Below are 14401 nucleotides of genomic sequence, written 5' to 3'. Positions count from 1 at the left end.
ATACTGGCGGCCGGCTGTGTGTCGCCTGCCCGTGTGCCAGGCGTGTGTTAGGGCTTCAGTCCTCTGAGAGCTTCAGAAGCTTTGGAAGAAACAACTGCAGGAGCAGCTGGGGCTCGGGTGGGGTTGGCGGTAGCTCTCCTCGCAGACATCACGTTGGGCGCGTTCTGTGTGGTTCTTGCCTGTGTCCTTGGTGACGCGGGTTTCTGTTCTTATAGGTTGCTGCTGCCAAGGCGGAAGCAGGACATAACCGCCGCCACTTCAGGGCTGCCACCCTGGAGCTGAGTGAGGTGAAGAAGGAACTGCAGGCCAAGGAGCAGCTGGTGCAGAAGCTGCAGGCTGAGGCCGAGGGTCTCCAGTGAGTGCCATGCGGGCAGAGGGCTGGGTCAGTGCCACGGCCGGGGACAGACGGGCAGGAGCGCCACCATGTCTTCCAGTTAGGACCTTCAGCGCTTTCAGGTCACCTGGGTTTTAGCAAATCTCTGCGCACTCTGGAGGCAAATCTAAGAAGGGGAGTGTATCCAATCCCTGTCTTAGGAAACCTGCAGCTCAACTCTGAAATTTCCGGCCTGACATGGCTGTCCCCACTCCACACCTGAGGGTCCTTCACCAGGAACAGAGAGCCCTGTGTGAGGGACATGTGTCCCGAGGGCTATGCCCCACCACAGAGGTTCACTGCAGCCTCCAATTAGGGCAGCCTTGAGTTGAGCACATGCAGGGGTGCGTGTTGGGAGCTTTTCTCCCATTGTAGTCCATAAAACGGGCTAGCAAAATGTCCTTCCCAGGGGCTTTTGTGAGGATTCGTCATGAGAGAGCACCACAGTGCTCCTAGAACAGTCCCTGCCCAGAGTGGGCAGTGTGTGAGTTTCTGTCACCCCGATGGATAATGTTCCACTGAGCACACTTTGTGGTGGGGTTAGGGTGCTGTGATTTCATGCTTCCTTGTTTTTACGCTAGGATTCAAGAGGGGAAACATTCCCAGGAAATAGCACAGTTCCAGGAGAAGCTGGCGGAGGCCCGGACCCAGCTCCAACTCCTGCAGAAGCAGCTAGACGAGCAGCTGAGCAAACAGCCTATAGGGAACCAAGAGGTGACCTGCCTGGGAGGCTTTGCATTTCTACTTAGCGGGACTGACAGAGCTAGACTCTGCTGATTGACACATCAGTTCCTTCATTCCCTGTCTGCTTGGAAAGGGATATTTATTTTTTCTAAGTATGATATTAAACAGTACTCAGAGATATAGTTAGAGCAATTTTGTAGCGTAAGAAAGCCACTTTAAAATTCTTTTGGTCATGTGACTTTCTCCCTCGTCTAGATGGAAAATCTCAAATGGGAGGTGGATCAGAAAGAAAGAGAAGTCCAGTCCTTGAAGCAGCAGCTGAACTTGACTGAGCAGCAGAGTAAGAAGGAACTGGATGGAATACAGCAGTTATCACAGGTATGTGCTGTGTAAAGGCCCTGGGGCAGAAAGTCAGAGACCACACCTCACAAGGTGCTAAGTGCATAACGTGAGTTACCCTCAAACCGCATGCTTCCACCAAACCGTTTTGCAGACATTATCCGTTTCAGAAAGAAGACCAGGTCACACAGCTGAAGGAGGCCAAGCCCTAGTGCTACGTACGCCCTGGGCTGAGCTCTGTGAACTGTACCAGCAATGGGATCTGACGAAGCCCAGTCAATGAGGCAGTATATGTGAAAAGTTCACCAGTCTGTGATACACTTTTCCACAAAGAAATCTGTGTGCAGGCTTGACCACTTGCAAAAAGGATCGGGAAGAGAGCTCTCGCCAGGATTCCTACTTGTGAATGGCTGGCTTGAGTAACAGGATTGATTTATATTCTTTTTTCCTAATGGTGAGGCTTATTCCAGTAGTTGACCTTGGAATGAATTTATGTATGTATGTACGTATAGACTTTATTTATTTGACAGAGAGCGAGAGAGGGAACACAAGCAGGGGGAGTGGGAGAGGGAGAAGCAGGCTTCCCGCTGAGCAGGGAGCCTGATGTGGGGCTCGATCCCAGGACCCCGGGATCATGACCTGAGCCGAAGGCAGACGCTTAACGACTGAGCCACCCAGGTGCCCCTGACCTTGGAATTTAAATGGACTCTTGGGATCCGTTATAGACAGTGGACACGGGAATATTGCTGGTCCTCGGCAGAGGCTCTGAAATTTGGGTAAAGACGTTGAGGATGTGACTGTAATGGGACGCCGCCCAGCCCAGACCATGGTGAGGAAATAGGCTGGCGTGGCAGCACCGCCTACAGCATCATAGAAAAGTTGGTGTTGGGCACCTGGGTGACTCAGTTGGTTGAGCAACTGCCTTCGGCTCAGGTCATGATCCTGGAGTCCCTGGATCGAGTCCCGCATCGGGCTCCCTGCTCAGCAGGGAGTCTGCTTCTCCCTCTGACCCTCTTCCCTCTCGTGCTCTCTATCTCTCATTCTCTCTCTCTCAAATGAATAAATAAAATCTTTAAAAAAAAAAATCTTAAAAAAGAAAAGTCGGTGTTACGTTTCTAGCCCCTTAGACTTGTGACATACAAGCTAAGATCTTAGGAGCACATGTAAGATCCTTTAGTTTATAAAAACGTGTGACTTCCCTTTCTTTAGAATATCAAAGCTGAGTTGGAGATGGTACGGGAAGATCTTTCCCTGACCCAGAAAGATAAATTCATGCTTCAAGCTAAAGTGTCAGAGCTGAAGAACAACATGAAGACTCTGCTCCAGCAAAACCAGCAGCTCAGGCTGGACCTGCGGCGTGGCGCAGTGAAGACGGTACTCAGATTCTGCACCTCCGTCAGGTTCCCTGGGCCCAAGGCACCCCTGCTGGGCACATGGCTGGGGTACCTTCTAGTTACTCAGACAGGAAGTTCTGTGTAACCAACACTGAGCAGCTACTGTGTGCAGTAAAGGGCGCTGGAGTCTTGTGCTTGGCAGCAGGCCAAACCCTTTTATCTTGGTGTTTTTTTCAAGAGCTTTTTGCTTCTTTTTATGAATTCAGGTATCATTTTGTTGTAATACGCTTTATAAGCCATATGAGGGCTCATTTGCTGGGGGTGTTCACAAGAGCCCCTGGCCTGGTAGGTGAGCCAGCTGGGGCCAGCGATGCCAGATGGGCTTGGGGGCCTGGGGAGCCCTGCCCAGACCCTCTGTACCCAGCATTTGTTTCTCTGCTCAGGCCACGTAAATATTCTCCAGATGCAAAGAAATCCCTCAGACTCAGAGGTTTATTTAGCACTCTTTGGCTATCCGTGGAAAAAGCTTGAAGTTCTAGGAAGGGGAGTTGTAGGAGTTAAAAATTGACTTACTTCTTAAGGATATGCAGGGTCAAGGCTGTGGTCTTTTGTGGAAAGCCCCCACAGTTCCCATAGGGGTGTTCTCATTTGTGATTTAGGTCGTCCTCCTGAGTAGCCAGCATTGCGCTGTTTTGTGCATGGTCACGTGTGTTAGGAAGAAGCTCACCCATTCAGCTAACATTCCCTGAACCCTGTGGCTGTCAGCTCTGCCAGCCTGGAAGCAGGGGGGCATGCCTTCCCTGAGGGCCCATTGTGAGCTAGGATGCCCTCTGGTAGCACTTGTGATGTTCGGGGACCGATAAGGGGAAGGTGTGGTTGGTGTCAGCCTCCAAGTGAGAGGGCTCTAACCATGTGCTTTTAAAAACAGAGAAAGGAACTGAAAGGCGAGACCAGCTCTTCTGGCCCTGTGACGCCAGTGAAGATCCCCGACTGCCCTGTCCCGGCCTCCCTGCTGGAGGAGCTGCTGAGGCCCCCACCTGCCGTGAGCAAGGAGCCCCTCAAGAACCTCAACAGTTGTCTCCAGCAGCTAAAGTATGAACTGTGTTCTGTGTTCTATCTCACTTGGTTTTTAAAAATAGATTGCATGTTTAACTTGGAAGAATCCTGTTGCCAGCCCTACGTGCCCCGAAGAGGCTGGGCAGGTCTGTGCTATGTGGGGTCACTCGGGCCCTCAGTCCCTGTCATACGGGAGGACTGCCTGGAGCTAGGTGACCCTTAGGAACCCCACACATAGCTCAAGGTTTTGCTCCCACCAGCCTGAGGCCAGTGTTTGCAGGGCGTGGCCCTGTGGGGACATCTTTTTGACCCTGTGAATGGAGGCCATGTGTAGGCCCTCAGTGCTGTCTCATCCACTTTCTCCCTGCGCAGAGGCCTGTGTGTGCAGACCTCTGCACCTGCAGAGAAAAATGCTGAGCCCCATAAATCGTGTGGCCCCCCTGGGTGCTGCTTCCCAAATAGACAGGTTCTGTCAGCCACCTGAAGGTGCCGCAGATGAGCAGACTGCTGTCTGAGTCAGGCTTGTTAGGGTCTGTGTTGGAGATGACCAGTTGCCTCTTGGGGAAGTAACAGCATTGTTTCTGGCTCTCATTTGATTGGCCTGCCTTCCTTGCTTCCCCTGTCTGCCCAGGCAGGAGATGGACAGCCTGCAGCGCCAGATGGAGGCACATGCTGTCACCGTGCACGAGTCACTGTCCTCATGGACTCAGGGGGATCCCGCCGCCAGTGCTGCTCCCCTGGGAGATCACGCCAACCCCAGGGGAGATACAGAGCGACCCAGTCAGTGCAGGGTCTCCAGAGAGGCGCTTGGAACAGCGGCCGCTGAGCACCCCCACTCCGAGTGCTTGTAACTACCCAAAGGAATATTCTTTTATCAATATTATTTATTTGACTGTTTGCTCTGTGTTTTTCTAAGAGATGAAGTTTAAATTTTGCATCTGCCTTTTCAAGGAGTAGAAGAACTGAACAAGAGCCAAGGATTAGAGAAATAGTCATTTGCAGATCACAACTAGCTTTTCCCATGAAATGACCAAATGCTAGCAACCTAGTTTAGATCTCAGTGAGTTTTTGAATGTGTCTGAAGGGTTACTTGTGGGAGGAGGTCTCTGTCGAGTGACTGTAGCTGTGGCCGCTGGAGGGTGACGCCAGCCAGTGGCCACCAGCGCTGCACGACTGGGTCCTGCTTCTCTTTCCAGACTCCCCGAGAGCTTTACCTCCCTGCAGAAATGAAACTTTATTTGCACCTTTGGTTTTTATTTTATTTTCAATAGCTATCTCACCGTAGGATGTGTATATAAATACTGAAAATCATAAGCTAATCTTTAAAAAGTGTATTCCATGTTATTTAAGAATGACCTGAATTGTCTTTTTATTGATCACCTTTTGAAAATCTGCTGTCAGGAAGTAACGTACATGTAGGATTTAGGGATGTCAGGAAATTATATTTTAAGAAATATAATTATTTTATTTACTATACCTTCTAAAACCAAATATTCTTGGAGCGAAAAGGTTTTTTGTTTCAGTTTCACTTTATTTTTGAGAGCCTTTTCCTAAGTGCACACCCCACCCCATCTGACCCTTGACCCTGCATGGCCTCACTCACCTTGGCTGTCTCCTAGGCAGGCCTGGCGGCCATAAGGACACCAATCACCATGTGCTGGCCTGACGTGGGAGATGGTTGGGGAGGGGTCACAGGAGAGGAGGGGAGAGAGGGACCTAGGCTCCCTGCAGGGCTCTGAGCCAGGCTTCTCCAGGCCTCCTCCCTCCAGTCCCCACCACCCCGGGCCCACATGAAAATACGTCCATCAGGGCCTGTGTGGTCATCGTGGTCATCAGGGGACATGCCGAACTCATGGCGGTGACAGTCTTCAGAAGGTCCTGTAACCTCTCATCTGGAGGGTTTTCTAGAAGGGGCAGGTCAGCTGTGTGAGAAGGCAGTGGAGGCCTCCCGAGTTCTCTTGTCGGTGAGAGCCTGATTTGGAAGCAGGCTCCCTGAGCGTGGGAGATTTACTTGACTGTCTATGATCCAGGAGGGTTATAACTTTGTCCCCTATTGGCCAAGAAATCTAAGCTGATAGTTAACTGTTGTCAGAGAAGAGAGGCCCCCGGTGCAGATCTGCTGGTCTGAAGATGAAGTTGGAAGTGTTGATGGTTACTGAGGTCAGATATGCTTGTGTCAACTTACTACTTACGTCTCTTTTGTGGAGAAAACGGTTTGGTATTTTTAAGCTGTTTGTGTTCTCTTACATTATTAGAAGGTTAATTGATAAGATAGCATTAACTACCAAGATGCTTAGTGTTTAAAAAAAATTCCCTAGCAAGTATTGAAACTTCTGAAATATGTGTATCACTTGTACAGGATTAATCTTGAAATAATACTTGAAGACTTCATTATAAATATATCCTATTTTCATCTTAAGTTGGAAATCGTTTTTGACAAAATTGTTTTTGTACCATTAGAAAAGAAAAATCGTAATTTACATTCTTATTTATTTTGGGTGTCTTATCCTCAGTTTTAATTTTAAAACCAAGACATGACACTCAGCCTCACGCTGTGGCTACTTTCTCACTGCTGCTTATTGGAGGTCTCCCAGTGAAAGCCGGTCACTGTGCATTTTTTATTAGGAAAGGGTAAACGGATTCTGAATAATCCTCAAGTGAAAGCAGATTTCTCTTCCTCACCCCATTTCCCTCATGTCTTACTTGCCTGCTGCGTGTGGGCATGTGTCTGCACCTGTGGGCTTGTGCGGGCCTGCAGTAGCTGCACCCCCTGCTCTCCTGATGTCGTCCTGTACCACCGTCGTGGCCACCCCATCTTTCAGTTCTGTCAACACCCAGCCTGCCTTTGGTCTGACCTCCCTGGCTGTCCCCACGCACTGTGATGTTTCTTGCGTGGCCTGCAGCTCCTGACCTGGGGCCCTTTTGTTCAAGCTGACACCACCTTTAAGCTTCTTAACAAGTCACTTGGAAGAGGAAGCTGGACTTTGAAATCACCTGCTTCTGATTTATTGAGGGTTATTATTATTTTTTTAATCTCTAAGGGACTTGATTGGCATTTCTACCTCCCAGGCTACATTCTGCAGTGAATATCATTTGAAATATTCTGTTTGTGGGCAGAAGTGGGAATTTGGAATTTACTCATGGAAAACAACAGTCCAGTCCGGATTATTTATAGGAACAGGCTTGCTGTTACAGTATGTTTATGTATATTATTCATCCTGTGTGATGAATACCGTATTTCTTGTTTTTCTTATGTTCCAAAAAAAAGCTTATTGCAGTGTGGTTATCACTGATTTTTCCATGGAACACATTGGATAGATGCCACAGATCTTACGGATTTCCATTGTTTTGTTCTACTGTTTGGAAGGTATAACAGGCAAGGATGTGACAGGGTTTGTCTCTGGCCTGGGCCCGGGTCACGGGCGACCTGCTGGGAAGGTTCTCATTACACTCTTCCTTAGTCTGAAGACTTTTCTTGATGTAGGGTTACTCACTGCAGAAGCCCCAGCATATAGTCCTCCTCCTATGAGTAACTTTTTAAATAGGAATGAGATGTCCTGTGTAAAGATTTCTAGTAGTGAAAGGGACCAGTATGTCCTGGAGCCTTCCTCAAGGACCCCGGTGACGTGTGAGACGTCCTGAGCCTTACTCAGACACGTTCCAGGCAAATCTGAGTGTGTGGTGGTCTCAGGTTATAATAGGACCCTTGAGGGTAATGTTGTAGAGTGTCTAGAAAACTGGATGGCTTTAAGTTACTCATTTCTGTTAAAAATTTCCTCATGAAAGGGAGTCCTCAGGTTGGGGCTGTTAGGGGAAAGGTGTCACCGTGCACAACGAATTGTAACTTTAAAAAGCATGTTGATTTTTTATAAAATTTAAGTGTGCTGGGGAATTCCTTAAATTTTGTGCAATAAACTATTTTTTGTTAAAGATTTTCATATTTCATTGGGGGCCTTATTTTAATATATATATTTTGCCATATTATCTCGGGTTGTTACAAACTGTTTAAATACTTGTCTTAAAAGAGCATTTTACTGTTCTGCTAAAAGATTCAGATGGGTGTGAAATCTAACTTGTGCTGCTTTTGACCATAGCAGAAGAATGGCAGTGTGTTAGCCATGCCCTTCCCCGTGGCCCCTGGCACACCTGCTGCCACGCGCAGGTGGGTACGAAGGACAGGCGTCCTGTTGAGTGGACTGAGAGACAGGAGGGCAGGTGCCCTTTGGGCTGCGAGCATGTCCCTGTACGGGGTGCTGCGTCCACCACTGGGCCCCGCAGACTGTCACAGCTGACGACAGCTCGGCCATTAATACTTCTGAGTCTCTGTGTCGTGGTCCAGTTTCCCCTCTTCCATCCATACTCTGTTTTCAGAAGAGTTGGCCAGACGTGGGAAGTCTTCCATTAAGTGTTCTCATTAATGATCAGCATGATAAAACTGTATAGAAAAGAAGTCAACTAGTGATCACAGAATGTGGTTTTGTGGTGGGACTTACGCACTCTTTCCTAGGACTCCGCTCTATCAATCAGCTCCCCTCAACAGGGGTCCGTTAACACGCTGCACAGCCCAGGTGAGGATTCCTGACTGCCTCTGGTGTGGCCCTGACTCCCTGAAATGGGGAGGATGCAATCTTTGTTTTCTCTGCAGTAATCGGGAAAGGAAGGGTTCTGTGTCCCTGAACTTTTTTCTTCTGCCTGTAAGAGTGCTAAACATTTGCAAGCACCAAACGAAGCATGCTGCACCCTCGGTGGTTGTATGGTGGGTGTTCAGGAGGGGCCGGGCACAGGTCGATGGAAGGTGCAGCGGGAATGTGTGCTGAGGGAAGGACCCAAGACTTACCACTGAGGGGGACCCTGGTATTCAGAGATCACCAGGTCACTCAGAAATCTCCTACCTCGAGCAGAGTATGTGGGAAATACAAATGGGATTGTTTATGCTGCTACCGTCCGGTTTGATGGATAAACACAGGAGCTGTTGGAAGAACCTCCAGGCCTTTTCTAGATGAGAAGGAATTCTCAGCAATCAGCAACTTCTAAAACCAGAAGCAGCATTTACTGGAATTCTGCTTACCTTCATGCATGTTCTCACTCAGGATAATGAATGTTGCAGATTCTGGTAAAAAGTATACTTTGGGGATGTCTTTTCTTGGAAACAATGGGAGATACTAAACTGTGTTGCTCTTCCCTTTTTTTTTTGCCTGTTTGGTGTGGGGGCGGGCCCTTCTCGCATCCCAGCTCAACTCCTGGAGCTTGAGACGGCCAAGGGCTCGGGAAATAGCACCGTGACATCCCTTTGCAACAGCGTGCCAGGCTGGAAGTGTGTGGATCACGGCAGCATCTCAGCAGGAGGGCAGTGGCTCCCGGAAGCACCTGGAGGTTCTCATCCACACGGCCAGCGAACCGCAGGAGGAAACGGTCTGCGTGCTTTTCACACATAGTCTGGATCCGAACTCCACAGAGCGGGGGACGGTAGCCAGCTTAAAGGTATCTCACAGGATACCTCATTTTGTTTGTGAGCTTTATTTTTTTTAAAGATTTATTATTTTTAGGGGCGCCTGGGTGGCTCAGTTGGTTAAGCGACTGCCTTCAGCTCAGGTCATGATCCTGGAGTCCCAGGATCGAGTCCCACATCGGGCTCCCTACTCCGTGGGGAGTCTGCTCCATCTGACCCTCCCCCCTCTCATGCTCTCTCTCTCATTCTCTCTCTCAAATTGACAGAGAGCGAGAGCACAAGCAGGGGGAGGGGTAAAGGGAGGGGAGAAGCAGACTCCCTGTTGAGCAGGGAGCCGGATGTGGTGCTTGATCCCAGGACCCTGAGATCATGACCTGAGCCGAAGGCAGACGCTTAACCGACTGAGCCACCCAGGTGTCCCAGAGATTTACTCATTTTAGAGAGAAAGCAGAGGGACTGGGAGAGAGAATCCCAGGCAGACTGCCCACTGAGTGCGGAGCCTGACGACGACTCGGGGCTCCATCTCACGTCTCTGAGATCATGACCTGAGCCGAAATCAAGAGTCGGACGCTCAACTGACTGAGCCGCTCAGGCGCCCGTTCGTGAGCTTTAAATGTGCATTTGTAAAGACTTGATGGATATTTCAAAGTGATTTTCCTAGTACTTAAATCTTGGTGTGTTGAAAGCTGACTGTCTCCTCTTATTCAGAAAACAGCACTTTCCCTTGACTGGCTTCTCCATGTTAGTGATAGGCCAGCCATGCCCACAGCTCCTTTGGTCTGTTTTGTGCCCTCTCCTGTCTCCTCGTCAGCTGAGAGCCCGGCTTGGCTATGGAGCCAACCCTGTACCAGCCTCTTCCACTCTTGTCTGCAGTGTACGTTTGCTTGAATTCAGGGCACACAGTGTGGCTATCACACCGTCTGCAGTCTGGCCCAAACCAACCCCTCCAGTTTCTTAGTCCTTTCAACATTTAGAGTTCTGTGGTAAGCACTGGCGCTCTCCACCAAATACTCCTCCTCTGCTGGCTTCTGGGGGAGCCGGCAGGTGCATGCTGTGGGGCAGGAAGCTCAGCGCATTAGAGCCAGTGAGGTGTGTCCCTTCTGGGCCAGAGCCCTGACCGTGGGTCGCATAACCCCCACCATGGCAACAGCATGATGGTGGCCATGTGGCAGTAAATAGGAGCAAGAAATAAACCTGGTTCTATCAAGCTTCTGGAGACCTGGGGGAATTACTACACCATGATCAGTAGGGGCTCAGGAGCGCCCTGTGCCTTGCTGGGACCTCTGGCCTGCTGCCTGTGCCTAGTGCCACCCCTGCCTTGCCTTCATGCACAAGACGTATCTGAGTGCTTGTGGCTGTCACGCATGATACCAGAGATACAGCTTTTCAGAGGGAAGAAGCCTGGTTTGTAGCATTTGATGATTCCTAGGTGTGAATACCCTTCCTGGGCAGAGCTGAAGCTCCCAACATGATGTCATTGGAGCTGGGAAGGGGGTGTGGGCTTTCCCAGGAGACTCCAGCACATCGCTGACTGTCCCCGAGGGATGTGACCATGAGCAGAAAGCAGACCTAGCTCGACTCCTTCATAAAATCTTCCCTAATCCCCAACCCACTGCGCTCTTCCCCGTGTACATTTATATAGGGAACTAAGCTTATGCCATAGTTATTTCTGGAGAGTCCCTTCTTTTCCTACTAGATTAGGGGGCGTCAGGGGCTGGAGGACAGTACTGTGTATCCCACTCAGCAAGTGAGTTTCGTTGAACAGATGAGCCTTAAAGTCAGTGACTCTGAAGAGATATGTAAAGAAATACCAGTTGGGGGATTTTCTTCCTTGCTAATTTGGTGTAGAAATGGTGGTAGAACACTTCAAATAGAGCAGACTTATGAATTAGGGATAAATAAATACCTTTATTGAAGACCTCTTAAAATTCAGAAAGACTGTGACAGCCTTGTGTGGAATAACCCTTCGCTAACCTGCACGTGCAACTTCCAGGCTCCCCTGCCAGTGAGGCTTCCCGCCGGGCTCCGCCGTGCCCGCCGCCAACGGTCCCAGCTGCTCCCTTGTCACTCCCAGACTGCCTGGCATGGGCTGCTTTCCTGGCTAGACCCCCACCACAGGTAACATCATGGGTGGCTCGACTGCCCATGCTTTCCCTTCTCTTGTTGAAGGGTGCTCATGACACGTGAAAATGAGACTTTTTCACTCAGTCGTTGACGGATACCGTCCCTGGCCCTCTCGTGATCTGGGATCAGAAATGGAGTTCGGGGTTAGGGTAGGAGTTAGACAAACTGTAGTTAGGAATTAGATCAAACCTGCTGCTCTCAGAGAAGACCACCAGTTCTAAGCTTCATTTCTGTTCATTCGTTGGAAATCCACTTCTACCTCAGTGGTACACTGTGGTCAGTAATAGGGTTGGCTTCTTAACGTTGGAACCGTTTTTCTCATGATTATCCTACTCTTACTCCAAATGTCGTCTGCATGACAGTGATGAGGAGGATCCCGCCACCGTAGGATCCCTATTGTCCGCTGGAGTCCCAGAAGATCCTGGTATCAACATTACTGGTTAGGCTGGTAAAGCTGCTCGAAGAGACCCCAAAGTTCAGTGCCTTAAATGAGGGAAGTTTCTCTTTCATACAACAGCCCAAGCATAGAAACGGGACCAATCCAGGCAGTTTCGTGGTGCCGTCTGTGTCTGGGTCCGTTGCCTCTCTGTAGTCCCTGGGCCACAGGATGCGGTTTTTAGCTAGACAGCAGTATGTTTGTCACTAAAAAGTGGGGCGCCTGGGTGGCTCAGATGGTTAAGCGTCTGCCTTCGGCTCAGGTCATGATCCCAGGGTCCTGGGATCGAGTCCTGCATCGGGCTCCCTGCTCCTTGGGAGCCTGCTTCTCCGTCTGCCTCTCTCTCTCTCATGAATAAATAAATAAAAAATCTTAAAAAAAAAAAAAAAGTGGAGGATGGCTGCTGCTGGCCACAGCCTCTACCCCAGTCCACAATCTGGCTGGTCCTCTCCTCTCCCAACTACTGGGATTCACGATTACTATACCAAAATCCCTTATGATAGGGGAGGATCCTGCTACCTCGTGAAGGCCCGGGCAGGTAACTTAGGCCTCGTAAACCTCGTAAAGGGTAATAGCGGCTAACAGTTACCACGCCCTTACATAGGGCGGCTCTGTAGCATGGACTGGCGTATGTTAATCCTCCATTTTACCACTGAGGAAAATGCAGCACAGGGCAACTAGGTAATTCATCCGAAGTTACCCAGCAGGTAGGGGGCAGAGAGGGTACCAGCCCAGGCAGTCTGGCCCAGACCTGGGTGCTCCCATCCACGCAATGGCACACATCTGTAAAAAGGTCAAGAGGCCCTGGGTGACTCAGCTGGTCGAGCGTCGGGCTCTTGATTTCAGCTCAGCTTACGATCTCAGGGTCGTGAGATCCAGCCCTGAGTGGTAGGCTTCTCTCTCCCTCTGCCCCTACCCCCCACTCATGCGTGATCTATTAAAAATCTTAAAAAAAAAAGATTGGGGAGCTGCTGGGGACAGATGTTTGTTTTCAGGATACTTAGTAATTAAAAACAAGAAATGGCAAAATTTCATTCTAGCAAGGCACTCTTCCTTTTTAAATATACACAAAATTTACAGTTAACAAATATTTTGAATGTCCGGTGTGGTGGGTTCTGGCAAACCATCCACCAGCGTGTACCCAAGCAAGACCTGGAGCGTGTCCTTCACAGTAACGGTTCTCTCGTGCCCCCAGCTGACCACCCCACTCGGGGAGCCTCTGCTGACTTCGATCACCACGAGCTTCGGCTGTTCTTGAGACTTTTACAAATGGAATTGTACAGTACGCACTTTTGTGGGGAGGCGTCCTTGTGCTTAGTGTGGTTCTCAGATTCATCCATATTGTTGCTGAACGCAGTCTGCACCAGAGGAATTTCAAAGGACAGTTCCCCAGCTTGGCGTCTCCTGTTTGGGGCTGCCGCAGACGCCGTGTGGACGTCCACGTTCGTACCGAAGACCACTGCTGAGCCACAGAGCAGGAGCGGATGTCCGCCTTCACGGCAAACGGCCTGTTTGGAGTGCTTACCTCCTCTTACTCCGCCAGCACGGCATGAGTGCCGCAACGACTCCGCATTCCCACCAAAGTTAACAGCGCTGGTGCGCGAGGAGCAGTGTTTCATTGTGGGCTTAATCTGCACTTCACTCACCCTCAAATTTACTGACTCTTCTCTTGGGCCCAAAGCACTGTCAGCACCACCCCCGTTAAGTGTTTTTTACCAAGGATGTCACTTGCACTTCGGGGTTTTTATTTGTTCCATTTAAAAAAATGTATGAGTTCCAGTAAGAGTCACCCTTTTTGCGCCCACGTCTGAGCGTCCTGACAAGCACCGAGAGCGCTTCCCTCGGCCCCGGCACACCCCCGGTCGACTCCGTACAGTCAGAGCCCCGGACCCCCGCGCCAACTCGAGGACGCCGGCCGCCTGGAGCCCTCCGCGCCCCCGGACTCCGGCCGGCAGAGGCCGGCGGCACGGCTAGCGGGAACGTCTCTCCCGAGCGCACGCCGCAGCTGCCGAGCCTCCGCTGGCTCAGGCGCGCAGGACCTCGTTCTGAAGCCGTGCGCCGCCGGAAACTCCGCTGTCAGGGGGTGCCCGCGAGAACCCACGAAGTCGCGACCCTCCTGGTTGCGCCGACCCCGCGAGCAACCGTTTCCGCTGGGGCCGGGCAGAGCCGGCTGAGCCCCAGGCCGCCCCCCAGGGCCCTGCCCCGTGACGCCGCCCAGACTCCCGGACCGCGCCCTCCGGGCCTCGCCTATCTCCGGCCGGTTCCGGGAGCCCCCCCGCCCCCCCCGCTTTCGTAGCACGCCGCGGCCGTGGAGGCCGCCCATCTCAGGACCCCGCGACTCGAGCTGCCCGCGCCACTGCCTGAAGGCGCGCTCGACCACCCCGCGCCATCAGGGCCTGGGGCCCCGGCCACGCTCCCTTGCCAGGCCACCGAGCGCGGGAGCGAGCGCCCCGGCCCGCGCGTGCGGTCTCGGCTCCGCACCGGCCACCCCGGTGTGCGGCGCCATCAGGCAGTGGCGCGGGCAGCTCGGCTCGCGGGGTCCTGAGGCGGGCGGCCTCCTCCGCGGCGGCGGCGGCGGCGGCGGCGGCGGCGGCGGCGGCGGCGGC

At 51.3% G+C, this 14401-nt stretch overlaps 1 protein-coding gene across 2 annotated transcripts in view; it reads left to right on the top strand.

Annotated features, from left to right (window-relative positions):
• Positions 1-7731, top strand: part of GOLGA3 (golgin A3) — a 45806-nt gene extending 38075 nt beyond the window's left edge. For both annotated transcript variants that reach the window (XM_088019634.1, XM_028095528.2), the window contains exons 19-24: positions 216-355; positions 955-1087; positions 1313-1435; positions 2606-2770; positions 3659-3822; positions 4418-7731. In XM_088019634.1, the coding sequence (XP_087875760.1) occupies positions 216-355; positions 955-1087; positions 1313-1435; positions 2606-2770; positions 3659-3822; positions 4418-4637 (945 nt within the window). In that variant the 3' untranslated portion in view covers positions 4638-7731. The remainder of the gene's footprint in view (positions 1-215; positions 356-954; positions 1088-1312; positions 1436-2605; positions 2771-3658; positions 3823-4417) is intronic.
• Positions 7732-14401: the final 6670 nt, after the last annotated feature.

Source organism: Eumetopias jubatus, unplaced genomic scaffold (assembly GCF_037043125.1).
Source record: "Eumetopias jubatus isolate StellerSeaLion01/CBP00866 unplaced genomic scaffold, mEumJub1_p1.0 scaffold_16, whole genome shotgun sequence".
Taxonomy (NCBI): domain Eukaryota; kingdom Metazoa; phylum Chordata; class Mammalia; order Carnivora; family Otariidae; genus Eumetopias; species Eumetopias jubatus.
The sequence above is the reverse complement of the archived record's forward strand: the minus strand, read 5'-3'. Positions and strand labels throughout refer to the sequence as shown.